Below are 20,486 nucleotides of genomic sequence, written 5' to 3' on the forward strand. Positions count from 1 at the left end.
TGTGTGTGTGTGTGTGTGTGTGTGTGTGTGTGTGTGTGTGTATATAATAACTAACTGTTTGTTTTTATTACAGTAATGTTGTTCTGTTGTAAAGCAGGTTGCGCTGGTGTTGCTAGAAGTTATAATTACAATTTTACACGTTTGATCACAATTATGCTGATAATAATTATGAACGATATTATATGGTTTTATTATTAGTAATAATAATTATTATAATTGAAATTATTTGTATATTTGTAATAATAAATATTATTATTATTAATGGTTTTAGTGTGTGTGTTGGTTGGGTGTGTCACAGCGTTGAAATAATTATTTATGAAAAATATTGAAAATAAATCACTATGATGTTGTTTGATTAATTTCGTTCATAATAATATTAATTAATATTAATTAATAATGAATGAATATAGTTAAAAATTTATTTCGTTTATTTATTTATTCTATGATTAATTTATTAATGTCATAAGTTTTAACACAAAATACTACAAAGTTTATTTGTAGTAGGTTGGTGCTACACCGATTCCAGTCCTCCGTCCATTCTTCGGCATCTTTGAGTTTGTTCAACAGTGCGTTTTTTAGCAATGAAACTTTTAAGAAAAAGAATAATATTAGTAAAATGTTTTTAAAAATATTTTGGCATCTTCGGCGAACGACCCCCGGCGCATGATGCAGTAGTTGCTTGCGGTACCCTACATGTATATCCATCCTCCCAGCTACGCCACTGCAGGGTCGTTCGCGAGTTTTCTTCATCTTCGAGGCTCATACCACCAGCAAGAAATATTTCAACCAATTTTATAAAGATCACATCATGCGGAAGGAAGAAATGGAAGATCTAGCAACCACTGGAGAGATTGCAGGGAGAAGAGATCGAAGTCCTTGTCATTTGTTGAATATCACCACATTTCAACTACTGCAAAGTGTTGAAGATCGGGTTTTGTGGAGGTCGATGGTCGCCAATGTCCTGAAAGGATGAGGCACGAGAAGAAAAAGAAGACGAGAACGTAAGTTGAATGGTCGTCACACATCTACATTGTCAACGTTTTCGTCACACTGGACATTGACCAAAACGTCGACAGCGTAGATGTGCGACGGCGATTCTATTTACGGTTTTGGTGAAGTTTATATAGACAAAATGGGTCAGTGTCAGTATCTATAAAAGGTTGGTCCAAAACTTCTTTTGGTTTTGCATATCCTGCTTTTTCAACGCAAAGTTGTTTGACTTAATTTCGTTGGATAATGGATACATATTCTTAATTCTGAATCGTTAAAAGGTTATTCATTCTCCTATCTAGTATATTGTAAATATACTAGATAGGAGACACATTCTACTGAACACATTCTACTGGGTGTTCTAGAGCTTAAACTCTGGCATAACACGGTTGATGCAAGTGGTAATGTTATAGGAGCATGGGGAGATGTCGGTTCTTTTGAGCGTTCTTCTTCATCTTCTCGTGCCTCATCCTTTCAGGAAATTGGTGACCATCAACCTCCACAAAACCCGATCTTCAACACTTTGTAGCAGTAACAATGTGGTGGTATTCAACAAATTCAATGTTGAAAACTCAACCTCCACAAAACCCGATCTTCAACACTTTGTAGCAGTAACAATGTGGTGGTATTCAACAAATTCAATGTTGAAAACTTGGGAGGATGTCGCTAGCAACTTTCGAAGAAGAACGTTAATAAATAAAAAATACATGAAACAAAATCAATTTAAAAAGTAGTGTTATTATTATTAGATAAGACGTCCGTTCGTTTGTGTTACCTCGTTTACCTCGTTTGTGTGTTTTACACACACACACACACTCGCGCACACACACACATTACAAACGTATATTTATAATTTCATGACGAGTGTCAATTATCTTAATCTTTGGACCCATGAAATCTGTTCCTATAAATGAACATGTTCATGGTACATTCATATCAATATATTATTAATATTATAAATAAATAATATATATATATAATTATATATAAATGCTAGTCATATAAATAATATAATATATAGATATATAATTATGTATGTATGCTAGTCATATGAATAATATGATATAGATAGATTGATATATCTTTATATATAATATTATATATAATATATACATATATAGGTCATATGAATAATATAATATTATATATATAATATATATATATATATGTCATATGAATATTATAATTATATTAATTTTCCAATTCATAATGGTGTGATGGTCTTTGGTTGTTTATTTACCTAACTCTGTGTGTAAATTGTAAAGGTATTTCAATTTTTATTTATTTTAAAGTTTAATTTTAAATAATCATTAATTTTAAATAATCATTAATAATTAATTAAGTATTTATATATTTGTTGTATTATTTCGCATGTTTTCACGTTCTTATTTCATTTTTCGTTGATTTGGTGGTTTTAACTTTTATTTAATATTTTTATATAAATTTAAATTTTAAATTTAGAAAAATTATAGATTTTATAATTTTAGTGTTTACTATTTTTAATAATATGTTTTATTTTTAATTTTTTTAATTATTAACAATTTAACAGTTTAACTTAAATTAATTTATTAAAAAGCTTTAACTAACTTTATTAATTTTTATATGCTTATTTAAAATTAAATTTTATATGTTTTTTAATTGTTTATTGAATGATTTTAAATTAAAATTAAATAATTTATTTATTTTAATAGTTAATGAAATTTCATTAATTATTAATTGAATTTTGATCATTTCATATGTTTGATTGATTTGCTAGTTGACAGACAGTATTAATTTAATTAAATTTTAAAAATAAAACATTGAATTAAAATGAAATTTTATGATTATTATTAATTTAATAAAATTTAATAATAAAAAAATATCTTTCATATTTATTTTATCAATTTAATTTTAATTTATAATTTTTTTACATTTCAGAGCTTGTTCACTTCACATGTTTATTATTGATTGCCAGCAACAACAAACTCCCAAATTGAAACCAGAAAATTTGTAAAATCTAAAAACCAAAAGTGTTATAACATAAAATTTATATTATATTATAAAATATAAAAAAGGCTTACATTAATTAAATTAAATTGAATATCACATAAATAAATAATATATTTATATCTTACATAAGTGATCATTTTACAGTTTCACTACAAAATTAAATTATTTCAATATCGTCATAAACTTCAATAGCCTAAGTAAGTACAAATTTTACCAAGCGATGCAGCCAGCAGCAAACAACACCATCCCTACTGGACCCCCACCAGCTTACACACCAACTGCCCCCCCAAGCCACGAACCCCCACTTCCCCCCTATTCAGGACCGACACCCTACTCGTATCAATCTGGACAGTCCTCCTCGACTTCTGCTGCTCCAGGCTATCGAATGCCCACCACAGGATTTAAATATAACTACCCAAATTATAGTTCTACTACCACCACTACAAGTTTGTATATTTGTGTATGCATGTGTGTACTTTGTGTAGATACAATATGAATATACATGTGTACTTATCTTCTTCTTGTGTATTGTTTCATTTTTTTTGCCCTTATCCATTAATTCACATATCCATTAATTAAATTATTCATTTATCCATTAATTTATTCACTCATTCATTTACTATTCCATTAATTCACTCTTTCATTCACTCTTTCATTCACTCACTCCTTCAGACCAGCAAACGACTGTATACACTAGCCAACCTGTGCCACCCTTCCACCAGCAGCAGCAGCGAGTCCTCGTGACGGCCCCCATCGTACCAGCTGACCAGTCCATTATCATTGTCGGGGGGTGTCCAGTTTGTAGGGTTTGTTTTTTTTCGAATTCAGTTGATTGTTTGATTAATTTTAAAATAATATTAATTTCAATTAATTATTTAGTCTGACAGACTTTTATAATTTTTATAGTTGATGTTATTATTCTTGTTCATTCATTGTTTTCACCCACATCGCTGATTTCTTCATTTATTCACGCATTTATTCATTCAATCAATCATTTCAATCAATCATATCATTCATTCATTCATTCATTATCCTTAATTTCATTCAACCAATCATTCTCTAACCTTCTAACTTATCAGTCAGTATCTCTAATTAGCCCCTAGTTCAATTCCTTATTTCCCAATTTAGCCAACCAGCCCCTGCTTTCCTGCTTACCAATCAATCAATCAATCAATCAATCAATCAATCAATCAATCAATCATTCTTTAAATCTATCAAACATTCATTCACTCATTCATTCATTCATTCAAGATCTTTAGTTTTGTTCAACCAATCCACCCTTAAAATCCTAACTTTTCAATCAGTACCTCGAATTAGCCCACAATTCCCATTTTCCTGATCCAGATCGGAGTGCTTCAGGACGATTTCACCTGTCTGGGTGTGTGCTGCGCCATTGTCTTCTTCCCGATGGGACTACTTTTCTGTCTGCTGTTCAGAGAGAGAAGATGCAACAACTGCGGGGCCGTTTTTGGATGAGTGTGCGTGTACGCGTGTGTACGCGTGTGTATGTCTGTGTGTGTGTGTTCTGTCCTGTCACATAACGATGGATATTAATCAATCAGACAATTTATTTTTCATCTTCCAGATTAGAAGTCATCTTCCAGATTAGAAGTTTCCTATAAGATATTCATACGTTCACACACACACACACACACACACACACACATCATCACATTACATGTTGGCGTGTATTTTTAAAATATGTTATATCAATGTAATATCATGCTGTACGATGATGGTGAATGATGACGATGATGAAATTAACTATGATGATTTGGAAGATAATGATGATGATAATGGTAATGATAGTGGTGATGATGATGATGATTGTGACGATGATGATAGGGATGGTGAACGGATTTGCCAATCATATTATGATAATTACAACATTCCACTACAATGGTGATGATGATGAGGATGATGATGGGAATGACGACGACGACGATGGTGACGATATTGTTATAACTAGAGACGCACCGAATATTTGACCGAAATTTGACACCCGACTTCGGCTATTTAAAAGGCCGAATAGCCGAGAATTACAATTCCCCTTTAAAACATCACTTTTTGTGGTTGCGACAAAATTTCTGATTATTCTTAGCTGGAAATTTATTTCGGCCATCGGAGCTGTTGAAACATCAGGATATGGACGGGAGGTTGAATGTCATCTCGAAAAAGTATTGTTGGAAAAAATCGAACCGCCTATACTCTTTCTTTCACACAGCTTGTTTTTCATTATAAAAGATACTTTTTTTTCCATTTTGGTTTTAGACATTCGGTTCGGGCCGATATGTGCGTCAATTTTTCGGCCTTCAACCGAATTTACTATTCGGCTCATCTCTGGTTACTTAGCATCATGGTGATGATGAAAATTTGAATAAAAACTTGTTAGAGTGTTCGAAACATAACGATGATGAAGTTGGTTATATTGGCGATGGTGATAATACAATTGGTGATGTACATGATGATAATAGTGATGTTAAGGATGATGATGATGACGATATTAATGATGATGATAATTATAGTGAGGATGAAGGTGATGATGATAATTGGTGAAGAAAGAATATTTTTGAAAGAATTCATTACACCGTACATGCCTTTATAAGCACCTACGTACAATATCAGTTATCATCGTTATCATTATTGTTATAATTATTATTTTTTCCATTTTTATTTATTATATTATTATTATTATGAGTCTTAATCTTTTCTGTCTTATCATAACTTATTTTAACATAAAATTGACATATCATAAATACGAAGATGATTATGCCGTTGATAATAATAATAATAATAATAGTATTATTATTATTATATATATTTGTACATTTTTATCATTATTGATAACTTTTGTTGTTTATTTCCATCTATTCACTGCATGATTTAAATTGTTTGATTAATCAATTATAAATCAATCGGTATGTGTGTGTGCGTGTGCGTGCGTGTATATTATATTTACAAATCAATCGATGTGTGTTGGTGTTTGTGTGTGTGTGTGCGTGCGCGTGTGTGTATATAAAATAATTTTATTATAATATTATGGTTCGGCGAATTCAGTTTCCCGTAAATATATCAACCTCATTTATCTTGCATTTTTTTTCTACAATTCGATAAACTATTATCACATAGAATTAATTATATTATGGTTGTTTGATGCTCAATCATTTCAATGCAAAATCACAGCATCATAACAGCACCAGTAACAATCAATTCATTGTTTATTCTTTCATGGCGATGACGTTATTTTTATTTTTAAAACATTGTTCCTAAACACGAGGCAATGTTAGTAGTATTTAGGTAAACTTAACTTGTTTAACAGTATGTAATTAGATTAATATTAGTTTAATATTATACGACTATCACTATACTACATATAGTGATAGTCGTAGGCAAGAGAGGGTACATTACGGCTGAAGTCCTCTCACGATGAAAAAATTAGCCAAGTTCAAGGGTCAAATGAAGGGAATCTCTGTATAAATTCGTAACAATTTAGACTGAAAACTTTCAATGAAAATTTCAAAGTAAGTTTTGCATGCTGCTACTTTTACTACTACTACTGCTGCTGCTGCTTCTACTACTACTACTACTGCTTCTATTACTATCACTACTGCAGCAGCTGCTACTACTACTGCTATTACGGTTTTTATTAGTAATATTTTGCATCTAATGACGAAAATCTAATAAAAATAATAATATTTTATAACGATAATGAAAATGTATTACTAATAAATAACAATAATGATAATAAAATTATTTTGAAAATTTTAAAAGTTGATGAAAATGTCTTCACTGTCATCGCCAGTCTTTGGCGCCGTTTTTATTATAAGCTGTATCTTTTTTTATAAAGTATTTTTTCTATAGGCTTTCGGATATTGTATTGTATCATAAAAAGTGATTATTTTTGGGTTAATTTATTTCTGACCTGCTATAATTATTGTATTAATTAATTAATTAGTTAGTTCTTTCATTCGTTCATTCATTCTTTCATTCATTCGTTCATTCACTCGTTTATTTATTCATTCGTTTATTTATTTTCAGCCCCTGCATCAATTAAATTGACTTTGTTATTCTTATTATATTAAGTTTATTAAATTCTGCATGCGGAAATTGCATTTTGAATTCAAAAAAGTTTCCAACACACACACAAACCACACACACACACACGCACACCACACACACATACAAACCACACAAACATATGCACACCACGCACACACACACACAAACCACACAATGAAACACACGCATATGATTTATGATAAAGATATATATTACTTCCATTATTTACGTAGAAAAATTAGACATGGACATTTTAAAAGTTCTGCTTATGATTTTTTTCCTCACCTTTCAAATGGTCAACGCCGGTGCTACGGACGATGTCAGCTGTCCTGGCAACGGCAGCACGAAAGTCTGCCGATTCGAAAACTGCAAATTCGAAGTCTTGTCAAAAACTCTGCCGGAGTTGATCAACAGGACCGACGTGGATGTCTTAGATTTCAGAAATGTTTCTGTTGCTGATATTCCACCAAAGTTGTTTGACGACCTCATAGTGGATAGTCTGATTTTAAACAACGTGAGTGTAAAGCACAACGTATCCGTTCACTTATTGGGAGATGTTGCTGGCATTAGAGTGCTGGATGTGTCCAACTCCTCTGCCATTGATAGCGTTCTAAGGGCTGGAAATGAATTCCTGGCACCGGTTACCGATACCCTGGAAAAAATTGTCATCAGAGATGTCGCTACAAATTATCATCGCACGGTTTTTGAGGTAATTCATTTTGTATTTAAATTGTACAATCACGAACGAGTGAGAGCATTTGTAATTTTGGTTTAAAAATGTTTCAAAGTTGATCACCTGCTTGTTGAATGATTTCGATTGATCAATTAACATTTTCTCCTTAACTCAAAAATTTATTTCGCGTGGCACGATGGCCCAGTGGTTATGGTGGCCTGCAGCCGTTTCGCTGTGACCGAGTTCGAATATGACAAAAAGTCACATGCTTCGTGTGTGATTCGTCGTGCTTGTTGAATCCTCAAATCTTTGGAAGAGTGTAACTGACATTTTTTTAAAACAGGGATGCGACAAGGTGACCGAACTGGAGTTGCACTGTGACCCACAATGGCATAGGCTGTTAGATAATTTTAAAAATTTGAAAACCCTCAAGTTCATCGGTTTCAACGGCAAGAACTTTCCAGTCCTCTCAAGAACTCGTAGCATTCAGGAGTCGGTTCGTCATTTACGCTTCGAATCCATGAAGGAGCTCATAATAAATGCATCAATGTTTATAGATTTTAAAAGACTGGAACTAATCTCAGTAACCAACTGCTAAATAGCGGTTAAAATCGACCTCAGGCCGATTTTAGACCGAGTTAGATTCGAAACAACCAATCCAGATATCAGAAAGATTATTGACGGTCAAAGCAAAGATATCGCTTTTAAGGAATCGTTTTCTAAGGTTGACCTTAATAAGGTCACGACGACTGAGGCTACCAAAGAGCTGGACTTAGAACCGATCGAATATTATCAGCTCAGCAATTATTTAATGCACGAGGTTGAGATAGGCAACTCTACTACGAGTTCACCTTCAAAAAAAGGAACATCAAAGCCGATAGATGGATCGGTACCTATGGTTGTCAGGCCAGGAATGCATTGGAGACCTCGAAAGTTGAATACTTTGAATTTCTGACAGTTGTTGAAGACTTTTCTGCCTGTCGCCGTTTTCTTAGTTTCTGTAGTAACGACGTTATCTTGTTCGCTGCTTTGTTAAATTTTTATTTTATTTCACTTTATTAATAGCCCCTAAAAGAGATACTAACTTATACTGATTCTACAAACTATAAAAAACTTCAAAAAATCGATTAACTGTTTTTTTTCTTTTCTATTGTATTAATTTAAAAACAAAACTAATCTACTTCTATATCATGTTCCGCATTCTAGATCTCAACGCCTTTTTAATCAGCCATTTAAATTTTAAAGGTACAACCAAATTTGAATTTTAGCCCATCACTTTTTAAATTCAAACTTTGAATGTTTAAAAGTGAACTAGCAAAGTTGTTTCGGATTCAGACCGCATACTACTGTACTTTAGTCCTTATTTGTATTTCTTCATTTCCTAATTTCCTAATCGTGAAAAAATAACTAACCAACAAAAAAAAGTGATGCAGGACAATTCGGTCAAAAATGACGATGTTGGTGCGGTAGGAGACGACGATGCGGATGCAGCAACAGCGATGGCCGTCAACCCTAATCAAAATGAAGCAACTCCTACTGCCCAGAGAAGACTGAGGCCCCGGAAACGGACGAACAGTTATTCGTCGAGTGTGTACGACGAGGAGACCAGGAGGATTGAGTACAACTACGATCGGCCAGATCTTCCGTTTAGTTATTTTTTTGCTAATTTTCTAACTATATATTTAAAAATTAATAAATAAAATAAATAAATGTAAATCTCTACTAAAGATTAATTTTAAACATTAGATTAGAATATTAGATTATAACATTAAAAAAGTTTAGTTAATTTTTACTAATTTTCTAACTAAATGAAAATTTATTTAATACCTATATAAAAAAATATATAATATAATTTATTTCACATATAATACATAGTATTTAATTTATGTAATAAATAATTGAATATAAATTTTTAAATTATTTGATAATTGATATTTGTAATTGATGTTATAATTTTTATAAAGAATTAGCATTATATTTAGTTTTTGGTTTGTTGTTCTATTTTTAGTAACTTGTCATTGCCAGTTAATAATGTCATTAAACTTTCTTTCCTTCAGTCAATGAACCCCATGTTCTGTAGTGACATTGAATGAGTGAGTGAATGAGAAAATGAATGAATAAATGAGCGAATGAATGAGTGAGTGAGTGAATGAATGAATGAATGAATGAACTAACGAACAAACGAATGAATGAATGAATGAATGAGTAAGTGAATGAATGAATGAATGAATGATAAGTCACTCAAACTATATTAAATGAAATAAGACATGAATTTAAGTATTGGTGCTATGAAGTTAGTTTTAACATGAAATTTTTTTTTTCAAGTGCAACATTATTACATTTTTTAAATTGAAAATATTTTCAATAAATTGAATTTTAAAGCTTAATAATAAAATGGAATAATTATTTCTACACGGACTAAAAAGCACAAAATACAAACTTTAACACAAATAGAATGTAATAAGAAAGTTAAATAACATAGAATAAAAACAAAAAGTTGGAAATCATACAAAACCGTACAAAAGAGTAATTTAGAACTCATTGCCCACTGACCAGATGCCACAGAGTTAGAGAGTCATTGTTGAGTACATCTAGTGGCTTTCAAAATTTCAGAGGCCTACTTAATTGGTGTGGTGTCATGCTGGTATGTTTATTCTATGTTTGTAGTTTGTGGGTGTGTGTGTTTGTTTGTTTATGTTTGTTTGTGCATGTATGAATGAATATATGGGTAAGTATGTGTATATTGTAGGTATGTATTGTCCTGTGTGTGTATGTTTGTATATTTTATCAAATATATCTGTATTTTCATGTAGATTTTGGTATTTTTATTTACGTATGTGTGTCTTTTAACTAACTATAATTACATTATTGTTTTATTAAAAATAAATTACGCTCATCTGGATGTGTGCTGAAATTTAAAAGTTCAAAGGTCATGTTGGATCCGTTAAGATTCGGATTTGTCGAAACCCAACGTTTGAGATTCCGTAAAAACCGGATTCACGATTATTGAAAAAATTTAGGATAAAAATTCCTTCAGTTGAGTATTTGTAAAATTTTGTAAACTGTTTTGAATTACGTGTAGCTACTGTTGAATCTAATCACAATTGAATCAACTGTTTATTGAATCACGAGCTAATCTGTTTTTTAATTGAGAAAAAAACCTATGGTAAAACTGCTGTTGAATCAAATCACATCACATCTCAATTTTTTAATTACATGACACTTTGGCGTGGCTTCAGTTTGGGCATGCTCCAAATCGGAGCACACTCCCAAGCGAACACGCCCGACAGAGGCAGATGCTTCTGGTTTCCACTGCCTGCAGAATTCAACAGCAGGTCGGGTCGTTCTACAATATATAATTACAATTTGAAGCAAAATGTTTCGAAGGTTTTAAATGGATGGTTTGACCATGTGCCTCGTTGTCCTTCATGTTCATCGTTCTTACTAGGCACTAAATCGTGGAATGAGAATTATTTTGAAAATTACTGATAACGTCCCACTGTGTATGTGTGTGCTGTGCATGGATTGATTCATGCCTGTCTCTTGTTTTGGATATTTTTTCGTTCGCTCTTATTTGCAATCCTACTGGCGGGAATGCCGGAACATTTTCGCGACTCCTTGGATCCGTGCCAGTCCTCATAAAGATGAATTGGGATCATTTTGCATTCGAACATGGTCACTCAGTAGCAGTAGAACCAGGCACATTTAGACGATAACGCTATCACTCTCCGTTATTTATTTATTTATCTTTTAAACAAAATTTGATTTATTGAAATATTTTGATTTTTATTTATTTCACTATTTAAAAAATTCGAAAAAAGGTTTTCACCATGGGAAGGGCAGCTTTAGAGAATGTGCTGAAGTGAGTGATCTTCATCCTCATCATCATCGTGATCACTCTCTTCATCGCAATAAGTTATCCTAATTATTAGTGCCATCAAATCATCATCAATATCATTACCATCACCATCTTTATCATTACCATCATCATTATTTCTTTATCATTACCATCATCATTACCATGTGTTACTCTCGCTGACCAATCACATCGCAGGTACGGGATTTTGATCGACCCGGTTAACTGGTACTTAATTTTTATTCGCTCCCCATCAAACTTCCCAATAATCTGGATTTTGATTGGTCAGTTGTGAATCAGAATGATGATGGTAGTGGTGATGGTATGACGATGATGTTGATGGTAATGATGATGGCGGTGCGAGGTTGTTGTATTTATCTCTCCGTCATCATCGCATGTGGTCGTCATCACATGACCTCCTCATCATCACGTGACCTCCTCATCATCACGTGACCTCCTCATCATCACGTGACCTCTTCATCATCACATGATGTCATCATCATCACATGATGTCATCATCATCACATGACTCATCATCATCACATGATGTCATCATCATCATCACATGACTCAACATAATGACTTTACGTCATCATCATCGCATGACCTCCTCATCATCACATGACGTCATCATCACAGCGTTACTAGCATCAATTGCCGTCACCTTCCTCATTGAGAAATTAGCCTCTAAGGTTTTTTTTTATTGTGTGTTTATGTATTCATGTTAAATAATATTTGGTTTCGTTCATTCACTTTCTGTTCATTTTTTTCATTCTTTTATTTGTTATCTCATTTGTTCATCTCTTTCTTTTTTTCTCTCTCTTTCTTTCTCTTTTTTCTTTCTCTCTCTCTCTCTTTCTCTTTCTTTCTCTCTCTCTCTCTCTCTCTTTCTCTTTCTCTTCTTTCTCTCTCTCTTTCTCTCTCCTCACACTCACCTCTTCAGATCCAACTATCACCATATTTATTTATTCATTCATTTGTCGACATCATCGTTCATTTGTGTACTCATTCGTTCGTTCATTCATTCATTCGTTCATTCATTCATACATTTTTTCCATACATTCATTCATCCATCACTTGTTCATTTACTTATTCTAGCACTTATTCACTCATTCATTCATGTACTCATTCATTCATTTATGCACTTCACTCATTCATTCAATCAGACAATCATTCATTCATGCACCTGTTCATTCGTTCATTTCATCACTATTATCTTCATTTATTCGCTCACTATCTCACCAAAACTTTTTCTCTGCTATTTATCTACCTACACCTTGATGCAGAACTATCTCATCACATAATCACCATCAAATGAAATCACCCACAAACGACATCACCATATAATGACGTCATCTTCATTCAACACCACTATCAAATGACATCATCATCATCGTCACGTTGTATCATATTGAGGAGGAAAATGAAAAAATATTGTATTGTATTGTATTATATTGTATTGTATTGCATTGTATTGTATTGCATTGTATTGTATTGTGTTGTGTTGTGTTGTGTTGTATTGTATTATATTGTATTATATTGTATTGTATTGTATTGTATTGTATTGTAATGTATTGTATCGTATCATCATCTCATATTTACCTATCCTCACCACTGCAGAACTATCTCTCCGAGGGCTTCGTCACCTTTCTCCACGCCCTCACCCTCGGTTTCATCATCGTCTTTCCGGCTGTCATCGTCTTGAACGTTCACCCACATCCATGTTAGCGATTCTTATATTATTATTATTGTTCTTTATTATTGTTATTGTTGTTTTTATTATTATTGTTGTTGTTATTATTGTTATTGTTGATATTTTTATAAATAAATCGTCATCAGCACCATTATCATTATCGTCTTCATCATGATTTTGGCCTAAATCCTAATCATCGTCATCATCGCCATCATCATCATTATCAGTTATTTCATCATCACCATCATCATCACCACTCATCATCAGCTATTTCATCACGCCATCATCATCACCATCATCATCATCACCATCATCATCACCACTCATCATCAGCTATTTCATCACGCCATCATCATCACCACTCATCATCAGCTATTTCATCACGCCATCATCATCACCATCATCACCATCAGCTATTTTATCATCATCATCAACATTATCATCATCACCACCATCGTCGTCATCACCACCACCGCCACCACCACATCATCATCATCATCAGTTATTTCATCACCACTGTTGGCCGTCTGCATCATCGTCTTCCTTAAGATGTCCTCCTACGCCCAGACCAACAAATGGTGCCGCAAACATCAGCTGAAGGTGAAAGTTACCAAGGTGATGATGATGATGATAACGGGGATGATGATGATGATGATGACGGTGATGATAATGATGACGACGATGATGATGATGATGATAGCGATTATTATAACGACGATGATGATGATGATTATGGCGACGATGATGACGATGACGACAATGATTATGATGATTTATTTGGCTGTGGTTCAGATGAATAGAATGATGATTATGTTGCTTATGTGTTATAGCGTTGGTAAGGTTGGTGAGGATGGCTAATAAATTATAATGATACTAATAATAATATTAATAATAAATTAATAATAATAATTATTGTTATTATTATTCTTTGTTCGTTGTCTACGTTTGGTTTTTTATCAACGAAAATTTCAACCAACCAATAGAAAGAGAACCAAAATTGTAAGGCCAGCTGTCTATTGGCCGACAAACCGGCCAATCACAAGAGTCCAAGATTGAGGTCATTGAGCATAAGAGCCGGTGAGATGATGATGATGAAATGATGATGACGATGATGACGATGGTAGTGATGATGATGATGATGACGATGACAACAAATTTAACAACAACAACATCAACAACAGCATCATCAATAACATCAACAACAACAACAACAACAACGATGCAGACCTGAACGCCAAATTGCACGAGATGAAGCAAGTGAACGACGACTACGACAGCAACTACAGCAACCTCATGGTCGTCACACAACTCCAGGATTACCCAGATAACTTGAACGTTAAAGGTTCTTTTGTATGGTGCAATTTCATGCATGGCAAAACCGGAGATGCGTCCCGATCGCTAGTGGCATATGTCAAATTCATAACTCTAACCCAAAATTTTTTGCCTCATTGTTAATCAGGGTCGTATTTTATTTGATGATTTAAAAAAATTTGGTTGCGGTTGTCTTGAAGTTTTTAGAAACCTCTGCTACACTGACTAATCACGCGGGACGCACTCGGACACAACCGGATTTAATACCCTGTGCAATAACAAAAGTATTTTTTTGTTCCTCGGGTTCTTTGGGCTGTGGGTACTAATGAGTTTGTTGTCGAGTCCTTGCTCCGTCATCTATTTTCCGTTGTCATTTTAGACTACTGCCTTGCATGTTTCAACAGCAGTTTCTGCTTCTTGTTCATTGTGCTTTTTCAAAAAAATAATTTGAAAGAAAGAGTTAGCTCAGACGATAGAGATGTCCTATCCTGTCTCGCTTTGTCATTATGGTCACCTGCTTCCGAGAACTGTCAGCTCAAAGTTCATAGATCACATTAACATTGATTAAATGACTTTAAACAACTCGCCACTACACTCCATCCGGTTTTTATGATCCGGTTTTTATCCCTAGACAATAAGCCGGCCTGCGCTTATTCATCTGATTTTTCTGAAATTTGTGAGCGTGTGCGATGAGTGTGTGTGTGTGTGTGTGTGTGTGTGTGTGTGTGTGTGTGTGTGTGTGTGTGTGTGTGTGTGTGCTTACACCAAGCCGAACTGCACAGTTTTAAACGAATTTCATCTATCCATTTTTGTTCTCAGCTCAGCTGTCGGTTACACAAAAAATTATTTTTTTTATATTTTGTTTCACATGTTCTTACAATAATGGGATATAATGTGAATGGATGTGGATCATTGCCACATCACCACCACATACATACAAACCAACAACATCGTCATTATATCACCACATGACGTCATCATCGTCATCAGATCTGGTGTACTTCCTTCTAGTTCCGACAGTTTGTTACGAGTTGAACTATCCTAGGACTACGAGAATAAGGCACTGGTTTCTCATCAATAGGGCTCTTGAGACGGTCATGATACTGATTATGATGATGATTGTGATGACGATTGCAATTATGATGATGATGATCGTGATGAAGAAGATGACGATGATAATTGTAAGGATGATGACTCTTAACGACGATGGTGATGATGATCGCGATGATGATTGTGATGATGAACATTGTAATGGCGATGATGATGATAATGATAGCAATAATAATAATAATAATAATAACAATAGTAATAATAATACATCTCAACAGTTGTTTCTCTGGGGTCTTGTACTGAGTCTTATCCAGCAGGTCCATCATCACCATCATCATTATTATTACTATTATTATTATTGTTAATACTACTATTATTATTATTATAATTATTTCATTATTGATATTTGGTATTTAAAGTTAGAAAATAAATGGATGTTCTTATTATTATTTTGAGGATCGACCTTTAAAAGTACTTTTCCGTATGATTCGTTTTTCTTTGGACGTATCTTGTTTTTTTTATCATCTGATTGTCTCATTTTGACGAGTGAATAAATTAAAATACGTCTCCATAATAATAATAATATTAATTATTATTATTAATATTAATATTATTATTATTATTGTTACTCAGTGGATATATCCGATCATATCGAACTCCATCGTACTTTTCGAGAACATGAACTATCCGATGATGGTAGAGAGGATTCTCAAATTGGCCGTCGGTTTCTTTCATTCATTTATTAATTAGTTCATTCATTCATTAATTCATTCATTTATTCGTTCATTCATTTGAATCATTCATTCATTCATTCATTCGATCGTTCATTCATTCATTCAATAGTTCGCCAAGTCATTCGCTCAATGACTCATTCATTCAATCGATCAATCATTCATTCAATCGATCAGTCATTCATTCAATTACTCAGCCAATCACTTAATCTTGCCATTTGATCATTCAGTTAATCATTTGATTCATCATTCATTCAAACTTTAATCGTTCATTGAATCAATCGATCAATCAATCATTCAATCGGTCAATCTTTCAATCGATATTTCAGTCAATCACTCGATTTATCAATCAATCAGTTTTAATTTTTACATCCGTTTATATTATTCGTTCATTCATTCACATTTACTCATTCATTCATTCATTTTTTCACAGGTACCCAACCATCTGATATGGTTGATAACATTTTACGTTATTTTCCATTCCTGGTTCAACCTGCTTGCTGAGCTACTGAGATTTGGTGACAGAATGTTTTATAAGGACTGGTGGTTAGTTGATTGGCTGGTTGGTTGACTGATTGTTTGGTTGATTGTCTGGTTGGTTGACTGATTGGTTGGTTGATTGGCTGGTTGGTTGGTTGACTGATTGGTTGGTTGATTGGCTGGTTGGTTGACTGATTGGTTAATTGGTTCATTGGTTGGTTGGTTCGTTGACTAGTGAGTTGGTTCGTTGGCTGGTTGGTTCTTAGGCTTGTTGATTGTTTAATTGATTGGTTGGTTGTCAGATTGGATGATCTGTTGGTTGGCTGGTCGGTTGGTTGATTTATATGTTTGTCTATTGATTAATTAGTTAGCTGGTTGATTACTTGGTCGATCCAGGAAGTGAATGATTAATTAATCAATTAGTCATTAACTATTTAGTTCAATCATTTTTTTCTCACTTTTTATTTTTTTAGTTCTTCACCTCTCTCTCGCATCTTTTCACACACATCTCTCTCTCTTTCATTATTTGTCTCATTATTTCTCTCTTTCTCTCTCACTTTTACTCGTTATTTCACTTTTACTCGTTCTCACATTTCACTCATTCTCTCATTTTCACCAGGAATTCAGAGAACCTGCAGCAGTTCTGGTCAACGTGGAACATCCCCATCCACCGCTACGCTCTCAGGTAAATCAACTCTCTTTTATTTTTATAATTAATTATAAAATTAATTATAATTAATTAATTATAAATAATTATTTGTATTTTATGTTGTATTATTTTTTGTGTTTTTTTGTATAATTATTTATTTTCTATGTTTGAATTATTTGCATCCTTTTTTGTATCACTTTTTGTAGTTTTTTTATTTTTTATTTGTTATTAAGGTATGGAAAAAACAGACATACTTATGTTTATAGATAAAATACATACGAAAATATACAAACTTATACAAACCAAATGTACTGTACATACAAAATGCAGACACATATACAAACCATTGTTGGGTAGAGGTGTTAGCAAACCGGTTGCCAACACAATGGTCTTTATAGTGTCAGCATGCTTTCACGAGGTTTGCATGTTTGTTAGTGTGTATATATTTGATTGTACGTTTCTGCACCTGCAAGATGCATTAAACCAGGGGTGTGCAAACTACGGCCCAGGCCTTGTTTGCAAAAAAAGGTCTTCAGCCAGACATTATGACCAAAAATAAAAAAAGGAGCCACAAATCTTAAAAAAACCTCCCCCTGGTTGAAAAAGTTTGCTATTTAACAACATATGCGGCCCTTCAATTGTAAAATAGATCTCAATGCGGCCCTCACAGCAAAAAGTTTGGCCATCCCTTTTGCATTTAATAATGTATTTATCTCCGCTTTCGTTCGTTTTCAAAAACGAGAGCAGGGATTTGCTATTTTGTCTCAGGCTTGGTGAGAGCCTAATCTGGCTCTGTATACGAGAGTATGTATAATTTATTCGATAGTTAACATAGTTGCATATTCATCATATTCACAGTACCTGTTTAGCATACCACTGAATATGTTTAGATTCTGGTTTTTCGCGTCATTCATGATGCAGGTAAGATTAATAAATTTATTCATGAATGTTTAATTTGGTATTTGCGTATTCACTTTTATGATAGCTACTAGTTTTCATGAGGTCTAATTAACATAATCTTGAATAATTAACTGTTGAATAGTATATTGTAGATCATTTGCATATATTCTTATTTTAATTATTAAATTAGCATATTATAATAATTTAATATTCAATTAGTATTAGTTGATATAATTAAATTCATTCACACTCATGCTAATTCAGATCCCATTGGTTTTGCTCTCTTCGAAGTTAAACGGTAATTAATTAATTATAAATGGTAATAATAATTGATAAAAAAGTATGAATGATAATAAAAAGTAAATAAATGATGCTAGTAGTACTTCTTAATGAATGATTATTGTTAATTGCAGGTTATTATACAAAAATAACGAGATTGACAATTCAAATGATAATAATCATTATTATTATTATTATTATTAAAACTTATTTATTATTAAAACTTATTTATGACAATCAGCACTTGATGTAAATTATGCCAAAATCTCAACGCATATTTAACAGTAATCAACACTGAATGATGGCGGTCAATATTATAAATAATTATGAATAAATACGAACGATACCATAAATAATTAAGAATAATTTATAAATAATTAATATTATAATTAATTTATGACCATTCACAGGTAAATTGGGCAACATAATAATTTGGTTGATGCTCGTGTTGGGTCAGCCCGTAGCACTGCTCATGTATTCACACGACTATTACATCGCCCACCATAGAAATAATACTATGGTCGATTGAATGTTATATCGCTCGCCATAGAAATAATACTGTTGTTGACTGATAGGTTGAATGTTATATCGCCACCATAGAAATAATATTATGGTCGATTGAATGTCATATTGTTCATCATAGACATAATATGATCGATTGAATGTGAATGTACGGTGGTTGACTTTTAGATTGAACGTTATGTCGCCTGCTATATAAATAATACTATGATTGAATGTCGTATCACTCACCGTAAAAACAATATTTTGATTGAATATTACATCACTTATCATATAGGTAATGCTATTTATGGTTGATTTGACTACGATTGATCGTAGAAAATAGAAATTATGCTGTAGTTGGTTGATTGAATGTCATATGCTTATAAGGTTGATTGTGATTGAACGTTATAGGTATCATCTACCAAAGAAATAATATGATTGTTGATTGATTGTTTGTTGGATTGATTGTACAAACTTCCGCCGTTGAAGATAATAGTGTGATAGATTGATTGTTGATTACATTAATGAGTAAACGATCGAATGAAAGACGAACCGATTGGTTGAATGAATGAATCTATATGGATGGATATTAACCGCGACTGATTGATAGATTAGTTAATTTTTTAATTATATTAATAAATTAGTCAATTAAATTTAAAATGGAAAGTTAATTATACGAATATTGATTTTATTCAACGTATACCATTTTTACCATGAAGTTTTGGAACAGTTGTTGAGGCCACTTACAATAATATATATGCGGAGGATGGAGTTATCAGATGTATTTTATTCATTGTATTATCTTTTAAGTAAAATTTATTATATTATATATATATATATATTATATATATATGAAAAAGTGACAGCTTTTATTGAAATCACTTGCTCAAAAGATTTATATTTTCAGAAATGTACAGTCCATAACGACTACTATAATCTATACTGCAATAGTGTCAATTTTTGAATTTTGGTATATGATTAATATTTTTTTAAATAATTATTTCAGTTTTTTATATTTTTCTTTTGCAGTTTTTAAAAACTTCAATCAATGAATGATTGAATCTTTTATGAATATTAATTTTGACTTTATTTAAAAACCAACCAAATGCGTATTTTGTTTTATCATTTCAAATATTATTAACAGTATACATTTTTGATTATAATATTAAAAAATTAGAACGGAATTTTAGTCTTAATTATTATTTTCACATTCATTTTGTCATTATTCATATTAGAATTAGCAGTATTTTATTTATATCCGATTCTGTTTCCATATTTTGTTTTTTCAGGAAATCATTTGATTATTTAATTGTGTTGACTGAATT

At 32.5% G+C, this 20,486-nt stretch overlaps 3 protein-coding genes across 3 annotated transcripts; all 3 read left to right on the forward strand.

The window, feature by feature from the left end:
- Nucleotides 1-3,199: 3,199 nt before the first annotated feature.
- HELRODRAFT_179222 (hypothetical protein) lies at nucleotides 3,200-4,455 on the forward strand (the record flags this gene model as incomplete). The annotated part of the gene is made up of 3 exons (XM_009028081.1): nucleotides 3,200-3,425; nucleotides 3,652-3,785; nucleotides 4,324-4,455. The coding sequence occupies 3 exons, from the start codon at nucleotides 3,200-3,202 to the stop codon at nucleotides 4,453-4,455; spliced, it is 492 nt and encodes a 163-aa protein (XP_009026329.1).
- Nucleotides 4,456-7,282: 2,827 nt separating this feature from the next.
- Nucleotides 7,283-8,666, forward strand: HELRODRAFT_179223 (hypothetical protein; the record flags this gene model as incomplete). The annotated part of the gene is made up of 3 exons (XM_009028082.1): nucleotides 7,283-7,747; nucleotides 8,055-8,203; nucleotides 8,333-8,666. 3 exons carry the CDS (start codon nucleotides 7,283-7,285, stop codon nucleotides 8,664-8,666), a joined length of 948 nt encoding a protein of 315 aa, XP_009026330.1.
- A 1,312-nt stretch (nucleotides 8,667-9,978) lies between these two features.
- HELRODRAFT_193513 (hypothetical protein) lies at nucleotides 9,979-19,454 on the forward strand (the record flags this gene model as incomplete). Its single annotated transcript, XM_009028083.1, has 20 exons — nucleotides 9,979-10,004; nucleotides 10,268-10,355; nucleotides 10,844-11,098; nucleotides 11,533-11,573; nucleotides 11,766-11,851; nucleotides 12,207-12,259; nucleotides 13,188-13,290; nucleotides 13,763-13,860; nucleotides 14,244-14,337; nucleotides 14,486-14,602; nucleotides 15,562-15,665; nucleotides 15,900-15,938; nucleotides 16,255-16,341; nucleotides 16,786-16,898; nucleotides 17,452-17,517; nucleotides 17,812-17,899; nucleotides 18,340-18,402; nucleotides 18,646-18,679; nucleotides 19,071-19,191; nucleotides 19,243-19,454. 19 exons carry the CDS (start codon nucleotides 9,979-9,981, stop codon nucleotides 19,187-19,189), a joined length of 1,674 nt encoding a protein of 557 aa, XP_009026331.1. The 3' UTR covers nucleotides 19,190-19,191; nucleotides 19,243-19,454.
- Between the last annotated feature and the right edge of the window lie 1,032 nt (nucleotides 19,455-20,486).

The sequence above is a fragment of the Helobdella robusta genome (genome assembly GCF_000326865.2).
Source record: "Helobdella robusta unplaced genomic scaffold HELROscaffold_53, whole genome shotgun sequence".
Taxonomy (NCBI): domain Eukaryota; kingdom Metazoa; phylum Annelida; class Clitellata; order Rhynchobdellida; family Glossiphoniidae; genus Helobdella; species Helobdella robusta.